General features: G+C 40.5%; 2 protein-coding genes across 3 annotated transcripts; both read right to left on the bottom strand.

Moving 5' to 3' along the window:
* Window positions 1-1,485: 1,485 nt before the first annotated feature.
* Window positions 1,486-4,428, bottom strand: LOC122836837 (heterogeneous nuclear ribonucleoprotein A0-like). Of its 2 annotated transcripts, XM_044126747.1 has the most exons (3): window positions 3,266-4,428; window positions 1,909-1,990; window positions 1,486-1,592 (listed from the first exon to the last, which is right to left on the bottom strand). In XM_044126747.1, the coding sequence occupies exon 1, from the start codon at window positions 4,324-4,326 to the stop codon at window positions 3,421-3,423; it is 906 nt and encodes a 301-aa protein (XP_043982682.1). In that variant the 5' UTR covers window positions 4,327-4,428; the 3' UTR covers window positions 1,486-1,592; window positions 1,909-1,990; window positions 3,266-3,420. The 2 variants fall into 2 exon arrangements, with proteins under 2 accessions (XP_043982682.1, XP_043982681.1); XM_044126746.1 differs by having other exon boundaries at window positions 1,909-4,428.
* A 1,981-nt stretch (window positions 4,429-6,409) lies between these two features.
* Window positions 6,410-15,625, bottom strand: maea (macrophage erythroblast attacher, E3 ubiquitin ligase). The gene is made up of 9 exons (XM_044126742.1): window positions 15,456-15,625; window positions 12,078-12,260; window positions 10,105-10,308; window positions 9,900-10,022; window positions 9,192-9,268; window positions 8,987-9,095; window positions 7,706-7,839; window positions 7,264-7,459; window positions 6,410-6,777 (listed from the first exon to the last, which is right to left on the bottom strand). Exons 1-9 carry the CDS (start codon window positions 15,522-15,524, stop codon window positions 6,682-6,684), a joined length of 1,191 nt encoding a protein of 396 aa, XP_043982677.1. The 5' UTR covers window positions 15,525-15,625; the 3' UTR covers window positions 6,410-6,681.
* Window positions 15,626-17,854: the final 2,229 nt, after the last annotated feature.

Below are 17,854 nucleotides of genomic sequence, written 5' to 3' on the forward strand. Positions count from 1 at the left end.
ATAATTTCTAAAATTTTTGACGTCATTTAATCCTGGCCCTTAAATTACAAACTAACTATAATATTCACATTTTTATACAGTCGCCAGAGACGGCCCAATGCATTAGCAAACTAAGCAACTGATAATGGTTGAATTTTAATACTTATTCAAGAATGACATTATTGAATTTAATTTCATGCTTCATTATAAATTTATGATTTTAATCACCCAAACAGAACCTGTCTGACAACATGACGTAAGCTAAAAGGTGTGAAAATGCAGCACTGTAAAACCTGAGAACATTAGATAGTAACTCTCTGACCTCAATCGTCTGGAAGTGGTTAAATTGTCCTTTTCTGCTCTTACATCGTCCACTTCGGTTTACATTAACTTACTTAGGTTCTGTTTTTTTTCTTTTCCTCTGAATGTTGTGAAAGTTTTGTACATTTCTTTTGGCACAATTTTTCAAAGTTTTGTTTTTTTTTTAACTAAAAAAAAAAATGTGGTACTACAAAAAAATCCAATAGTTTTGTTTTCCTTATGTGCTACAGATGACTAAAACATGTTTTTAATCATAATCCCTGTCAATTAGATTAATTTGATCTATTCCCTTCCAGTTTTTGTCAATCTGCTCGTTTTGTTGCTCAGGTTTCCTGCAAAGCTGCACGAGACTCGGATGTTTTGAAAATGGATCGTTAAAATCTGCCTTATCTGTACATTTATCTTCACATGCAGCAAACTATCTAAACACTGCAGAAATCAGTTGCATTTCTGTAAAATGACTGATTTTACAGAAAGGTTGCTAGCTGATAGCTTTAACAATCAGCATAAAGTCAGATTGTTATTGTGACCATTTCACAAAACTGCTAAATTAGCCAAACACATTTCCCATTTAACAGTTTAGACAGATTCTTAAGTGATACTCCAGTAATATAAATGTGCTAATATTAGTAGCATAATTTATGAAAGTTTGGTATAAAATTTTAGTTGCATCTTACTTAAGTTTAAATATTAGTCTTTTTGCCCCATTGTCACTAAATCAATGGTAATCACTCAAACGAGTTTTTAAAGGTGAAGTTCTTAATCTAGTCACTTTCTCTGAGCCCATCAGCAACTAATAATCCCATCAAAGTTCAAACTTTGCATTTTGAAATGTAGACTGCAGGTCATTAATGCAGATTTAATGACCTGTAAATAGACACAGCCCTCCATTTATGAACATTTTTAAACATGAGCTGAAGTTATATCCAACTGATCAATAACTGAAGTGAAACATTTGATAAATTGCCCAGAATTGTTTTTACATTTTTAATTTTCCTTCACTGTATTGAAAATTAAGTTTACTTTATTGAAAGTCAGTCAGGTAATATTTTATGTATATTTACAGAGAAATTTTGTGCAGTGGAGAAGTTTTCAGCAGCTTTGGATTCTGACATTCATCTGAACCCCACATTAAAAATTGAAACTTTACCTCCAGAAAATATAGAAAAGTAACAAGTCTTGTGGTATATCAAAATAAATATTTATTGTGCATTCATAAAAATATATACAGCCATCAGTAGAGAAGCTCCTCATCCTCAGATGATCTGAAACCGGCAAGCATGTAAAATAACCTATAAGTAAGAGAATATAAATCGGTAAAACAGTTTAGTTTCTAAATCCAGACATCCTACTGGATCCACTGTAGGAACAGTTTTAAGTTAAATTATGTATTCAGATTTAAAACGAAAGGTTTCTCAAGAACACTGCCATACAATTCTTTACGATTTCAAGCTAACCGTTTAATAACTCACCCATTTAAGTTACACAAAACCCTGCTTAAAAGATTCATTTTTCATCCATTTAGTGTCTTTGTGGTAATGAATACTTTAATATCCAACCTAAAAGCAGCCAACAGAAGTGGCCAGTATTTTTCTGCAGTAATGTCACCTGAAGAGGAAGAAGGTTCGGCCCTCCTCGGTTCCCTGTCAGCTTCCAGGTGAAGCCCTACAGGCCAGGTTACAGAGGCAACCTGGAGACGGAGGAAAACACAGCAATGAGAAACAGAGCAACGCAGGATTATTCCAGGAGACACCAGTTAGTTGTTCCACCGTTCAGTGGAACAAACCCGCGTCTCCTTTCACCCACAAAACCAAAATTAAGCAACAAAACTCCCCAGTTTTACTTATGTTTAGCTACATAAAAAGACGCAGTAATCTGGTAAGATTAAACAGTGGTACACTTGTGCACCATCTTAAATATATTCCATACATTTTTGACCAACACAGAGTGAAGACAGGTTGATTTACATACCTAGTTGGCTGGATGTGGATATCCTAAAGAGATATTTCAGACTCCTATCACAACCGACCCCAGGTAATCAACAGGGTCCTGACGTAGCCTACAAACAAACTGCTACGGCTATTTTGGCTGGGATAGCCTACAGGAATACGAGTAAGAACACCTAAATGTAGGAATAATCAAAGATAATTATCAGAGCCCTCAGGTCCACATGTAGTAAATATGAAAGTAAAGTCAAATCTTAAAACCACAGTTAAGACAAGGTCTCACCCTACAAAGCCTACATGCTTTGGCTGTGGGTAGACTGCATCCATTTCACCCACCTGAGTAAAAGATGTAACTAAGATGATGTCATAAACCTGTGGATAAACTGGAAGCCTGGTTAAATAAGTAAGATAACTAAGCTAAGTGGTATAACGTTTTATTTAAAATGAACATACATGAGCATACCAAAATGTTTCAACAATAAGTTTTTGTTCTCAACACATGAAAGTACACAATATACAATAGATATTGCTACAGGAAAAAATGAACAGTATTTAGACTGAATCTAGCAATATGCTCAGAGGAATTTAAAGTACAATATGGGGAGGGAGACTAGAGTCCTGCAGTAGTAAATTTCCTTGGATGACCCGGAAAATTATACAAAAATTTATAGTAATGACATCTATGAACCAGAAAAACATTCTCATCCTCACATTGAAAAGAAAATACACTAAACTTTTCTCTAAATTTAACAAAATCGAATCCAACTGCTTAAAATGCAAATATTAAAAAAATAAGAACTTATCAGGAAAATAATCCTACATCATTTTTTCCAAACACAACGAGGAACGCAAATATATATAAAAAAAAAAATCCAACTCTAAAGACAACCTCACACTGGTGGCGTGGGTACATTAAAAAAGGGATCATTGAACGTGTAATTCTTCAATTATGTGTCCTAGGTGAACAGCAAGAAGTGCTGTTCGGGTTAAGCAGGTGTTCAGGGAAGTGACCTTCCTACCTGTTTGGGGGGTTCAGGTGGGGGAGGGGTGTCTCTGCGGCTCTGCCATGGATGGGATTCACGGCAGACGCCCCATTAGTGACTGAGTTTTGCGTCCAAATGCCTGGGAGAAACGAGTAGCGGGGAGTGGGGGGGTTCTTGTTTCAGGGTGCCTTTCAGTAGCCGCCGCCGCCGTAGCCCCCCCTGGGGTATCCGCCGCCACCGCCGCCTCTGGCGTAGGGAGCCGCGCTCCGCTGGCCCCCGAAAGGCGGCCCCTTCATGGGACCGTAGCCAGAGGACTGCTGGCCGTAGCCGCTGCCAAAGTCGTTGTAGCCGTTGCCGCCACCGTAGCCGCTTCCCTGGTCGCCATAGCCGCCTCCGTACGGTCCACCGTACCCTCCGTAGCCGCCACAGTTGTAGCCGCCACCGCCGCCATTTCCGTAGTTGTAGCTTCCGCCATATTCCCTGCCTCCGTAGCCATTTTGATTTCCTCTCATGCCGCGGCCCGGTCTGCCCCTCGGCGCCATTGTGTTCCTACTCGCAGCCTGCATCTCTTGTTTAGTCAGGGCTTTCTTCACTTCCACTTTGTGTCCATTAACAGTGTGAAACTTCACCACCACGGCCTTATCTGCCGAGTCATGGTCGGTGAAGTACACGAATCCGAAGCCCCTCTTCTTCCCCGTCTCCTTCTCGGAGATGACTTCAGACTTCTCCACCTGGCCGTACTGCGAGAAGTAGTCGGTCAAATGCTGCTCTTCGATGTCGTCTTTCAGCCCACCGATAAAGATTTTCTTCACTTTGGCCAAAGCTTCGGGCTTGTTTGCGTCTTCTCTGGCCACTGCTCGCTTTACCTCTACCGAGTTGCCGTCGACGGTGTGCGGCCTAGCAGCCATGGCGGCGTCGGCCTCCTCCGGTGTGGAGTAGGTAACAAAGCCGAAGCAGCGGGAGCGCTGCAGCTGCTTGTTCACAACGACCACGCAGTCGGTCAGGGCCCCGTACTGCTCGAAGTGCTTGCGGAGGCCATCGTCGTCGGTGTCCACGTTCAGGCCGCCGACGAAGAGCTTACAGAGCTGGTCACTCATTTTCAAAAAGGGAGTAAAAATGGCGAGCAGGAGCAGCTTGAATTCAACGACGCGTTGATCTCAAGATGGCGGAGGAGGAAGAGCGGGCCTTTTTATAAACGAATAGCAGTGACGTCACATTTATAACGCCTTTTCCGGTTTCTTTGCGGGACAACGGACATCTTGAAAAGACGTACAACGTTGACAACGTATTAAAAATCATTTGCATCGTTTTAACCATGAGTTGCATAGAATTATCACAATCTTTAATGTCATTCTTCAACCAGACCTTTTAATGTAAAGAATAAAGCAGCTCTAAATTCTAATCTTTTTTTTTCAAAACCAGCTTTATTTCGATCACAGAACATTACAGAAATGAATGTCAGTGGACTAAATGTATATAACAAAATATTTAACAAAAAATGCAATTTTTGGTGATGCTCAGGGATCAAGCGATGTAGAAATTATAAAAATAAATGAATTATTCAATATAAATTCAGTTCAAAAGTGACTTATTGATCCCAAAGAAAATTAAATGCTGCAATTCATCACCCAAGTTCCTTCACATTTGATGCTAATGGCAAGAATGATCTCCTGTAGCAGTCTGTATTACAGCAAATCTGAAGAAACCTCTGACTTAAGACACGCTTGAGGAAAATCTTGCGAAGAGGAACCTCAGAGTTGCCTGTAATCCTTCTTTCATCTGCACAGGTTCCAGTCGTCCCCAGAACAGAACCAGAACCAGCCTTCTGTCAGCTTGAGCCTTTTAGAATCCTTGGTTCTGATGCTGCCACCCCAACAGATGAATTCTCAACAACCGACTTCCACAAACAGTGAAGGAGCCAGCCCTCCTCTAATATAAGCATCTTCTTTAAATCTGGGCAAAGCAAGAACCATTCAGAACAAGACTGTTTAATTTCTTTAACAGACTACATAGACAAATTAAACCTGGCGCTTTTGGGTTTTCTGAAAGTTGAACAGATTTAATTCACTGCTTGAATTTGTTTTTAATGCAGTGATGTTTGGTTTAGTAACTCTGAATTTACACTTCTGTATATTAAACCTGGTCACAATAACTATCAGCTTGGTAATACATCTTAATTTTTTAAAATAGATCTTTACAGTTTTCTGTAAGGCCAATAACACAGAAATATGAGTGAAAAGCAGCTGAATTTTATAGTGTGATGTAAAAACTAATGAAACCATCTATTTTAGTTCTAATTCTCATTGCTAAGTTACCCTCTGTTGGTCTATCACATGAAATCTGCTGATAAAATGTAAATGATGCATATGGACAATCATGTTGCCCCTTGAATTCCTTTAAATCTGCCTCCAGTTTCTCATCGTCTGGCCCAAAACTACCACACATGGTAATTGAGTTTCATGGGAAACGACGGAGCACTTTGGTGAATTTTCATGCCATCAGAACCGCAGCGACCCGTTCCGACAAAACGAGACGCTTCAAATAAAGAGTAAAATCAAAGTTTCATTGAGATCTTTATGAGGCACACAGCTAATGAAACACTCCCCATTTCTAATTCTACCAACACAAACACACAGAACAGAGGCATCGTCACAAATACACGTCCAGATCACCAACAGACACAAATGGGATGATTTCACATGAGCCGATCAACAGATGGGAGAATAAAATCTGCATTAAATCAGCTCCTACTGAGTTAGTTTACATGTGAACAATATTAAAACATGGGTTAAACTGAAGGTGCCAACAGAAGGTGAAGGATTTCATCCAAAATTTAAACTAGAAATGCATCATCAGGTATTTAATTCTAATGAATCCAGAAAGGTGGAACAAAATGAAAATCAGTTAAATAAAAAGTTTATTTAATCGGAAAAAGCAAAAACAGATGACCCAGAATTTAGCAGGACCACCTGAAACAGCGCCTCCTCTGAAGTGAGGAGTTATTGCAAGGTAATGATGACATATTATGGGATGTGCTGCTGGACAACCGAAGGTTTCAGTCAAAACAAGTTCCTCAGCCATCATAAAAAAAGGAAGAACGGCTGGAGACCAGCGATGCAGCCAATCACATTTATAAAAAAAATTAAAAAAAGTTAGTAAAAAGGAAAAACTCAAGAGTGATCCTTTACAAGTTCTTTTTTTATTTGTTGTAGTAAAATCAAACATCTAACTAACAGTTTCACTCAGTCCTTTTTCCTCTAGACTCTAATATTCAGAGTAAAGGCCTTTAAGATAATGAAAATGTCCGTGTGCTTGAATGGATCAGGTCGAACAACTCCTAGTCACATCTAAACAGTCTGAAAGAAGAAGAGCCCAGCTGTGTCAGGAAGAGGAAGTAATCTACTGGGGTGAAAGGTCACAGCTCCACTGAGTGGTCACGGTGGAGGATGTGATCACATGATGTAGACCTTCTCTGCCTGAGAGAAGCTGAACACCTCTTTGGTTCTGGGACAGACCACTTTGTCGTCCTGGCGGATGGACAGCAGGGACTGGAGGACAGCAGGACAACACATTCTTAAAGATCAATAAACTCTCAGTTCTGATTGAAACACTGGAACTGGAAGACATTTTAAATATCATAAAATACACAAATCAACAAATAAAACAACTTATTTAGTCTCTGTGAAAAACAATTGTTCTCCAAACAAAGGATGTAGTTGAGACTGAATATTTTATCATGCAGTTTTTGGTAGAAAAAGAACGAAGATGCAAATGGAGCTCATTTTAATTTATCATGAGATTAATTTATTGTGACTGGCCTGTTTGTGCTGCTATCATTTTAAAGATATTAGAAACAACATTTCCAAAGGTCATCAGAGGTCAACCACACCAAAGAATTTGTTGTTAATCAACTCAGCTACGTTTGTACAGCAAAACATTTTTGTTTGTGCTGCTTTGATGACTTCTGGAAACTTTTTTATTAATATCTCAAACTAAGTTTTGCCTCCAGGTCGGCCAGCTGTGACTGGACTCACGTTGTAGCCGTAGACGTATCCGTTGGGCAGCATCATGGGCGGGTTGTTCTCGTTCATCACCTCCCCAGAGATCTTACACACCAGCCTGGAGTTGGCGCAGTGAGCCATCGGCAGCGGCTGTGCCAACTTGTTCAGAGATTTGCTGCAAACGGGGCAGTCTGGGTTTTTAGAGGAGCCGTCCTCCTTGTAGCATTGACTGAAACGACGAGTTAAGGACGACGAGTTGTGGTGTGAAGAGGATTAAACTGGTTCTGGATTAGATAACAAAGCATTTACTAAATAAACATCAAACTGTCCTTTAAAGAATCTGTTTTTCATGTTGCAACGTCTTAGTAAGTATTATTTTGATCAGTGAGAAACGAGCCGTTCCCAGTCGAGTGAACTGATAATCGGAGTGGATTAGTGTGGAAGTTTGCAGGAAGCCAGTGGGAGTGAAGGATACGGAGTCTTGATGGCGGACAGGCCGGCCTGCAGGGTGATGGTGAACACAGAGTTGTTTCCCAGCTGGTGGAGTCTGTAGTTGTCGTATCTGAACTGCTGGATCAGCATCTTCCAGCGAGCCGGATCCAGAAGATCCTGAAGGGAGCAGAACCAAGACAAAGTTTCCCCTGAAGTTACCAAAACTCAGACGTGCTCTCAGTGAGGGGAGAGGCAGCGATCATAGCTCAGGCTGCTGCAAGGAGACGAGGTTCTACTTCATCCTCACCGATCACGGACCAGAACCAGGATAAACAAAAAGAGATCAGATAATAAAATATTTTAAAATGATGTGATTTTTTTTCTACTGTTGATCTCAAACTGGATGTGGGTCCAGATGAAAGTAGATTTTTAACAACTTTATGATGTTTGACCTGAAAACAAGACAAACCTGATAAAATGTTTCAACACCAACAACTATGGAGGGCCAGAAGAGACAAAATCAAATAAAGTTAATAGAAATTTAATTTCTTAAATACGTCAGGAAATCATTAAAATGTAAATCATAATAGATGAAGCTGATAATTAAAGTGTAAAAAAAAGAATTAGGCTAAACTACTGGAGTTCAACAGATCAGTTTTAGCCCCTGGGCTTCCATACATAAATTATCTGCATCATCCATTATACATTTGCATTTTAGTGATATTTAATAGAATAATTTTCGACCAAAATTATTTATTTGAACATTTATTTATTTTTCTTTCTCTATTTATTGTATTTATTTTTTCATTGCCGCTGTTTTTTTAATAAAAGCTTGAACTGAAGATGATTTAACTATGTATTCATTTAATTTGGCCCTTTTGGTCCTCCATAAAAACAGATCATTAAAATGTTAATCCTTTTTTTAAATTGTAAATTTTTACAAACAGATTTCTTAAACTCTAAACTGTGTTTACTCTAATCTGTCATTTACTGTAGAATAAAACTGGACTCATATCAGGTCTTTGAAGGAAGCTGTAACAACTGTTTACCATTTTCACTAATTTAATAAAAAAAGTTTGACAAACTGCACCTAATTGATTCTGTTATAATTATAAAATAATAAAAAGCTCATTTGATTTAAAACCAGAGCAAATTAAAGTTAATCTGCAGTCCTTAAATGCAGTTTAATCTTATTAAGAGACAACAGGCGCCCACTGGTGGCAAGAACTGGTACTACAGTCATTTGCTTTACATTTTTGCCCCTCTGTTGAAGCTGCAGTGTGTTTATCAGTTGGTAATCTGAGATGAAGCACAGGACTGCTACCTTATAGGGGGAGATGTGTGTATCTGATGGGAAGGCCAGCATTCCCATCACCTGCCGGACCTCATCCAGCTGCCCTCCTTCTGCCTGACTGAAATGCTTCCTTGCATGTCTGATATAAACACAGAGAGTAAACATAAGAGGGACAGTTTGAAAAACATGAAAACAGCCCATCAATCATGGTATGTGGTGATAGTGTGGGAGTTACCGCACTGCATCCATGCGCTTGTTCTGCCTGATGAGCTCAATAAACTCCTGAATTCTCAGACTAAACTCCAGACAGCTCTGCAAAACCAAAAACTACTATTATCATTAGAGACATAAAACAGTTTTAAAAAGTTCCCCAAGTTTCAAAAATCATTACATAAACATAAGGAACAGATTAACTGGGTCATTCAACCCACTGCTGCTTGGTTCCAGGTTCTACAGAGTAAACAGCGTCTTTCTTCTGGACCGGTCCAGACCTTCAACCCTGATAGAAGCCAGAAGTTTGCTGATGGCTACAAAACATTTATGTGTATGTAAATATTTGACCCTGTGAGGATTTGAGAAATCTCAAACATAAATTCAAACCCAGTTCTTATTAAATTTTAACATTTTCATCAGTAGATCCTGAATAAATCATTAAGATCCCAACCTTACTGTAACAGTTTCGTCTCTAATGAGACTCCATAGACCTCTGGTCCCTTCAAGGCTCCACTTTGTGTCCATTTCCATGTTTAAAAACATAATTACTATTTAATTTTTTTGATAGCAACGGACATCTTGAGGAGAAACTTGAAGCAAAGTCTGAGTGTTTATTTTGATGTTTTTCTTCCTTTTTGAGAGAAAACTAAAGCATCCTCACTTCCACCCTGCAGCAGATCTCAACATAAAGGTTTCTGAGTTTTGCAGTTAAATGCTGCATGCTAGGTACCTTCATCTTGCGGAGGCGGGACTTGTTGTCATGGCACCAGGCGAGGCAGGTGGCCGTTTCCTGCCTCTCCAAAGACTCCTCCACCTCCTTTGCTGTGAGGAACATCTCGATGTTCACCAGATCCTGGAAAGGTGGCAGAGTTGATCCTTTCAGATTAAAGTCAGGATGAGGAAAATGAAGTTTGTTTCGTGAGCAAATGCAGAACCTCTATGCCGCTCTGCCTGGCCAGCTTGACGGCGGTGTTGTAGTAGCCGCAGCGCAGCAGGTGCTCCACCATCATGCGGTCCATGCGTTTCTTCTTCCACAGGTTGACCGAACCTGGCTGGTCGCTGCTGTGCTCCTTCAGGTGCTCAATGCGACGCTTACACAGCTTGGCGCTCTCATCCTCCGCTTGAATCGACTCAGCAGCCTTCAGAAAACAGACAGGAAGCTTACAGTGAATTACAACAAAATGCAGCCTGTTTTCTGACATCACTAGCTGAGCTGAAGGATGGTTTCCTATTCCACAGGACACACAAATCTAAAAGTGTTCTAATATGTTGAGGAAAAATGAATCTGATGTGTTAAACAGAACATTCATGTAAGGTCTGTAACAGGGAATTAATGCACTCAACTTAGCTAATGCAGTTTACTGGGTTTAAACTTTAAGATTCTTCACAACTTGAGGCTAGTGAAGGAAGCCTGAAGTGATGGGGACGCTCCCATCAGGTTTTGTTGCTGCCGATTCCGATACTGATCATCCATGAGGCCGATCTCTGATAACCAATCACTTGATTGTGATTATTAAACACAATCAAGACATCATAAGAAAGCTTCTAACAATACTTCACAAGAGGAGGGAAAAAAGGGTAATAAGGATGAAAAAAATTGCTTTCTGGTCTTTTTGGAAGCTAATCACAATAGAATTTGTTAAGATTCGTTATAGTACAACCACAACAGAGTACTTGAATGTTTCTCCAACTCAAGAATAGTGAAAGTTTATAAAAAGCTAAAAAATAAATAGAAACAGAAAAAACATTGAGAAATACCTGATTTTACCTGGCTAAGTCAAAGCAGTACAAAAAGACATGGAGAGTCATTTTAATATCTCCCTATTTGAGTTATTAAATAGGGAGATATTTCATTTATTCGGCATAATGATTTCTAATTAGTAGCAAACAAAAACAATAACATTTAACGAACGAACAAAACCGCCGTCATTTAGCGCAGGACGTTCTGACGTCGCCATGGAGACGGTAGTGGAACGTACGCATGCGCAGGAAGCACTACAATAAAGAGGGGGAAAAAAACTACACAACTGAAAAGGAGAAATTCAACCCACTCGGTCTTCGTTTATAAGGAAAACATATGGACTAATTTTGGTTTCTAAACATCTCCCGGAAAGACAGCGGTTGAACATGAGCTTTACCGTGTTCGGGGTCCTGAAGTCGTAGTTGTAAAACTAATGCTAAATTTGGCCAGTAGGACAAAATCTCACGGCAGTAAAAATTCACACTGGACACAAATGACGTCAAAAATGCTAAGCGTGTTTTCATACCTGATATTCCGGTGGACTCGGTTCGATTGGGAGCAAAACTGCAACATTTGGTTAGATTTTCACACTGCACTGCGTCAAACGCAGCCCGTTTCCCTCCTCACATGTGGGGGCGCTGCACCTAGAACCACTGAAGGAAACGATACAAAAACTTCCGGAGTCACTTAGCGCACAAAATCAAAACTAGAGTGGCGGTCGAAGGATTCATCGTTTGTCTTTGACTAAGACCGCGAGCCATTTCTCCCGCTAGCGCTGGGCTTAAGCTTTTGTTTTAGCTGTATTTACCCAGAATGCCCTGCGCTGTAGTCCACTTCTAGAGTGGTCTCCGGGTTTTGTACCGCGCCAGAGTCGACTTCAACCGAACCGATACCAAGGTTTGCAGGCGGACAAAAGTTTCTATTAGGCGTTCAGACCTAACTAAACGAACCGAACCTTCTGGAAAAAAACAACTGGAGTTCGAACAAAGCGACCGGCTGGTTGCCATGACAACCACCACCTTTAATTGGCGATTTGCCTTTTAAAAATGTTTTTGATGCTGAATCTAGAAATCACATAGAGCGACTTTTTTACAGTCTCATAAAATCAACCCTCCATAGATCCGGTTCGGTTCGGTTCGGTCATTTCAACTCGACCGGATCCCTCACCTTCCTCTTCAGGGCGCTGAGTTTCTCCACCACTCCGTCCAGCAGCGACACCACGGAGTCAACCACCGGGAAGCTGCTGAGCGTCTTCTCCAACTCCGCCACCACCATGGTCACGTGACTAGTCTCCCGGTCGATGTTCTTCTGGGCCGCTCGGAACCGTTTGTTCAGGGTCTCATACGGAACCTGGAAACGCAGCAGCCTTACGTCACGGCTAAAAGGCCAAAGAACCGGTTCAGATCGTTCATTTAAAAACAAGCATAAACAGGTAGCTCAGCAAATTTACCGATACATTGACAATAAATTAAAAAATATATTATCTGCAGGAAATCAAATTAAAAGGAGCTCAATTCTTTTCCACAGATTATTTGTCAACCAAATGATAATTTTAAAGTAAAAAACATTTTTATTATAAAAGTTTCATACTGCAGCTGTATTTCTAGTAAAAGTCACCAGATGTTACTGCTCCTTCTGTTAACATTCAATACAAGAGAAAATATTATGTTGAAATAATTTTAAGAACATTTTAAGAGTGGAAGATAGATTTGTCCATAAATGCATGCAGCGGACGGCGCTGATTCACTGAATGAATGAATCCTTCCTCTTCGGTTAATTTCACAGGAAACTTGTGCCAACGCTCCAGCAGGAACTAATGGATCCCATTCAGAAATCTGTTGAAGTCCGCCAGCAGAGAGGGAGCTTCAGCCATGAAGCGCCTGTTTGTCCTCACAGACATCTGCTGAGACGTGTGTTGGTTCTGTAACAGTCATCCAGCTTCATGTCCGCCCGTCTGTTTATTGCTTCATTTAGATCCAGAAGGTTTCCACATAGTGCCATTTACAGCACAATCAACTATGTTTCCATCAGTTTTAATATCCTTTAACGTTTTTAACCAGTGTCGCTCTAAGCAGCAGCTCCGACAATGAGCTCAGCAGGTGTTTGCTATTTACTGCTGGCTAGTCTAGAGGAGCTGAGTGGGGAGGAGCTGCGCCTCGAAGGCGGAGTTAGGTCAACAACTGCACAACTGAATGGTTGCCATGAAGGTTAAATAATTTCTCAAACATGTATGGAAGAATTAAGATGGAACTCCATTTTTGGTTTTGATGAGAATAACTAACATGATGCTGCTCCTTTAACAAGGCAAAACATATGTAGACTACGATAATTTATCATTATAAATATAGTCATAATAACAAAAAAGATGCACTTTTACTAGAAAAACATCTTAAAATTATGAGAAAAAAGTCGCTTTAATGAGATGAGCTCTGGATAACTGGACTGCAAGACGTCAGAAAAATCGAGATTTTTCCTCCATCATCCAACTGGCCAAATAGAAAAGTGGCAAACAGAATGAACTGGTAGGAAAGTCTAATAGTTTATTAACCCCTCAGTCTCCTTGTTTCTGCACAAAAAATGTAAATGATGAAAAACCTGATCTAATTACTTTAAATGAATACAGAAAAAATATTAATCCAATTGCTGCTGAAATAATAAAAAGTATTAATAAGTCACAAGAGTGTTATACACAAAATTTAATTATTGTTTTATTCCTTTAATCCACAAATTTAAACAGAAAAGACGACAGATGGTTTTTGTAAGGTAATAAAATTATGAAAAATGGGAATTAAACAGGAGTATTTTATTTAAAATCAAATCAAATCTCAGTGACAGTTTCGAGGCAGAATATTCTGTTACAGTTTTTAATTAGGAGAGAATCTTATTCTGCTGTCAGCCTGAAACGATTAATCTGATTATTGAAATAATCATCGATTAATATAGTAATCAATTAATCACTAACTGGAGTACATAGAGTCAAAATAAAACATTAGCTGAAGGAACAACACAGTTGGAGCCAAAATTAAACCAACATTTTACAATAAGTGATTTTTAAAAAATCCTCCCCGTCTGTACATCAAACCCAGAAATCCTCAACTGGCACTTCTAGTTTCACCTGATTTAAATTCTGCATAAAAAATCTCTTAACTCCTTTGGCATCAAATAATTGATCCAAATATTAAACACTGGATCAACCTTCACCTGCTTTTAGCTGCAGATGCATCTTTTACTACAAATAATCAAGCGGTTCATTCAAAGAATGCTGCTATTGCATTTTAGGAAATAAAAAGAAATTGAATTATGCATTTGTATTTTTTTATAGTGTACAAAAACAAGCTGAAGTGGTTCACTGAAAAATGTCATAATTTTGATCAGATTACTGGATTAATTTTGATGGCTCTATTACACTGTAACAAGCATAACCTCTGGGATGAATTAACTGATATTTATTCTGGTTCTAATAAAAGCTAAACATGGAGAAATGTTTGCATTTTCTTTGTGATTTTTGGATAGAAACGTAAAGATATGACCTCAGTTTCATTAGAAACGTTTCTTAATGCTTCTTCATGAGGAGAATCTGCTGCCACACCTAGAGCAGGGAGATCAGATCCAGTTTGATGCGTTTAGCTGGTGATGGAGGTTATTCTGAGACATCTGGGGTTTTCTGCAGCAGCATCACTGCTGCGCCGCACAAAAAGCCTCTTCTGATGCCAATTAGAGCATCAGCCTGGCCCCAAAATGGAGCCCATCATCTCCCTGCAGCGGAACCACAGCGGTCCATTCCAGCTCGGTTTCACTGAACCGGTACTCACCGCGGGTGTGGGTGTGGAGGCGCTGTCATTGGACCGGGTCCGCCGGTGTCGCAGTCCCGCTCCGTGGGATGGAGGAGCGGTGCGTGTGTGCGGCAGCCGGCGGCGGTTTCTTCTGCTGGCCATTTTGAAGCGCACAGAGGCGGCAGGAATCTGATGACACTGCGCTAACACGCCGAACCGCTTTCCCGAACCCCCAACCGCCCAGAACCACACCGAACCAGCTCCACGGACCGGGTCGGCTGCTGGGTTTAGGTTCGGCTGGTTTTCACTCTTAGCAGGCGAATCACGTCTGCTCCAGAAAGGAAGAGCAACCATGTTGTTTCAGTCTCTATTGGGGATCCGAACTCGTCCGTTTAACCCGAAACGGTTCGGGCAGCAGTCAGAACTTTTCACCTTTTACCAAAGAACTCAGATTTTGAGGGTAACGGGACCGAACTACACCGCAGCGGGTTCAGTTTGCCTAAAACTGAGCCAGAATTTGACCTTTGGAGGAATTCAGGCCCAACAACCCGAACCGCGAGCAAAGCAGATCAGCACCGAACCCGTTAAAAGTGTAAACGGTTCTGATTCTTGCCTTTAAACCCATCAGGCTGATGTTCTGGCCATGCTAGCTTAGCTAATCTTAGCCACTCTCAAATTTACCACCAACCAACCTCTTTAAAACAGAACCGAACCCCCCGGGAACCTGAAGCACCCGGAACCAGGGACGTGTACCGGTGTGTGCCGTGTTTACCTTCAGGGTGGGATATTCCTGGACCTTCAGAGCCATGGACAGCTGGGCTGCTGTCTCCTGCACCGCCATCTTGGTTCTGTGCTTTTCTGCTGGCTGTTTTTGTTGTTTTTTTCCCCAACAGCTCAGAATCGCCTCAGTGTTCACTACCGCCACCTATCGACACGGTGCCGATACTGACGCAGATTCTGATGTTACGTTTCAGTTGTAATCGAAACTGGGAAAATCAATTGAAAGGCGAACGGAAGTTGGATTTTTCACTGGGAATGCTGGAGCAGTTCCGATTACCCCCAGTTAGAACTTGTCAGGCCGACGCGTTTCATTATGGCCTCTTCTCGCATTATTTTACAAGACAAATATGTAAGAGTATGTCTAATGTCAATGTAATTTGTAACGCCTCAAACTTACAAAAATAAATAAAATGGGGGTTTTTTTTCTTATGGGAAGTACAGCTTAAACATATGTTAGTCAAAGATGCTGCAAATAATGTCGACGAGCGTCGCCATGTTGAAATCCGAACTCAGTTTGAACACTGTTACTTCTGACGTAACCTGAACGCACCACAACTCTTCTTCCCCTTTTTCTTGACTCCTTAACTACGGAAAAGGATCATGGCCACGGAGAAAAGCAATTCTGACCTGAAGGTTCTTTAAGGTTTTAAGTTTCTGACTTTTATGAAGTAGAAAAAATTTAGATTAAATCAGAATTCTGACTTTACGATTAGAAAAGGTTTCTGGTAACAGTCAGCCTTTACTTTCCTGTTTATGGTAGCAACACTCTTTGGTGTGAAAGAAATGTCAGGGAGGCTTGGAGATGTACGAAGCAAATTCCAAATTGTTTGAACATTTCACTCAGATTGAGGGAAAGAAGAAGATTTTTAGCAACTAACAGGAAGGCTGAATGTTTTACAGTTCAGTTTTATCCATCCATCCATCCATCCATCCATCCATCCATTTTCTATTCACCCTTTATCCCTAATGGGGTCAGGAGGGTTGCTGGTTCCTCTCCAGCTGCGTTCCGGGCGAGAGGCGGGGTCACCCTGGACAGGTCGCCAGTCTGTCGCAGGGCAACACAGAGACACACAAGACATACAACCATTCACACACACACTCACACACACACACACACACACACACACACACACACACACACACACACACACACACACACACACACCTAGGGAGAATTTAGAGAAACCAATTAACCTGACAGTCATGTTTTTGGACTGTGGGAGGAAGCCGGAGAACCCGGAGAGAACCCACCATGCACAGGGAGAACATGCAAACTCCATGCAGAAAGACCCCGGAACAGGAATCGAACCCAGGACCTTCTTGCTGCAAGGCCACAGCTCTACCAACTGCGCCACTGAAATTTTCCCTTTTTTCTTTCAAGTTGAGCCTTCAATGTTGAAATGGCCATAAATTAGTCTTTCTTTTGATATAGTTGCAGAATTTATGGCATTAATTAATAATTAATTATCACTCAATGCATGAATAGTAGGAACATGTTTTAAATATTTTTCTGTATTATATTTTCTGAATGAGAAAAGTCATTTTGGCAGCAAAGGAAAGTAAAAATCCTTTTTTCTGTAGACAATTAATTATTTAATTACATGAATTCTAGACAATAAAATGCAATAACTTGGCAAAACGTGATAAGACCTGAAATGGGAATATTTTCTTATTTTCTTATTTCTAATATTACCCAAAAAAAGAGTTAAATGAAAAATATCCAGACTGTGGCATTTTAAAAATCCGACTAATCAATTAATCAATCTATTAATAAAATAATCATTAGTTGGAATTTGAATCAAAATTATTATTTTGCTGATTGAAACATTTTAATCAGCAATGTTTGCTCTAATTTAAATGTATATATATTGAATATTTGTCACATTTTTACACTTTCTTCTCACTGCATGAACAAGAAAATGGAAGAAAACGTTCCAGAGTGAAATCTCCCTCTGTGACAGCGGACATTAATCCTGCTCCTCTCTTCATCTTCATCTCCAAACGGCTCCATCCGGAGGAGCTGCTGCAGCGCGGCCCATCGGCGCTGCAGCAGCCTCTCTGCTCTGCAGCTCACGGATTCCTGTTTGTCTCTGACGTTCGGGCCTCTCCTGCATGCTTCTTGTGCAGCAGCTGCAGGTTGTGAGAACGGTTTCTGCTACGGCCGGCGCTGATCGGATCTGCAGCAGAACCATTAGACATGCTGCAGTGGAGATGGAGGAAGAAGAGGAGAGAAAATCAGACTGGGAGGGAGGGGAACTTCAACTGGCTCTGAAAAACCTAAAGAATTATGAAGAAACTGATGAAGATTTAGTAATAAATACAGAAATAAATGCAGGTTTTAGCTATTTTTTCAGCGTTTACATGCATTTTTTTATTAGGGTATCAACATCC

The sequence above is a fragment of the Gambusia affinis genome, linkage group LG09, assembly GCF_019740435.1.
Source record: "Gambusia affinis linkage group LG09, SWU_Gaff_1.0, whole genome shotgun sequence".
In the NCBI taxonomy this organism is placed as follows: Eukaryota; Metazoa; Chordata; class Actinopteri; order Cyprinodontiformes; family Poeciliidae; genus Gambusia; species Gambusia affinis.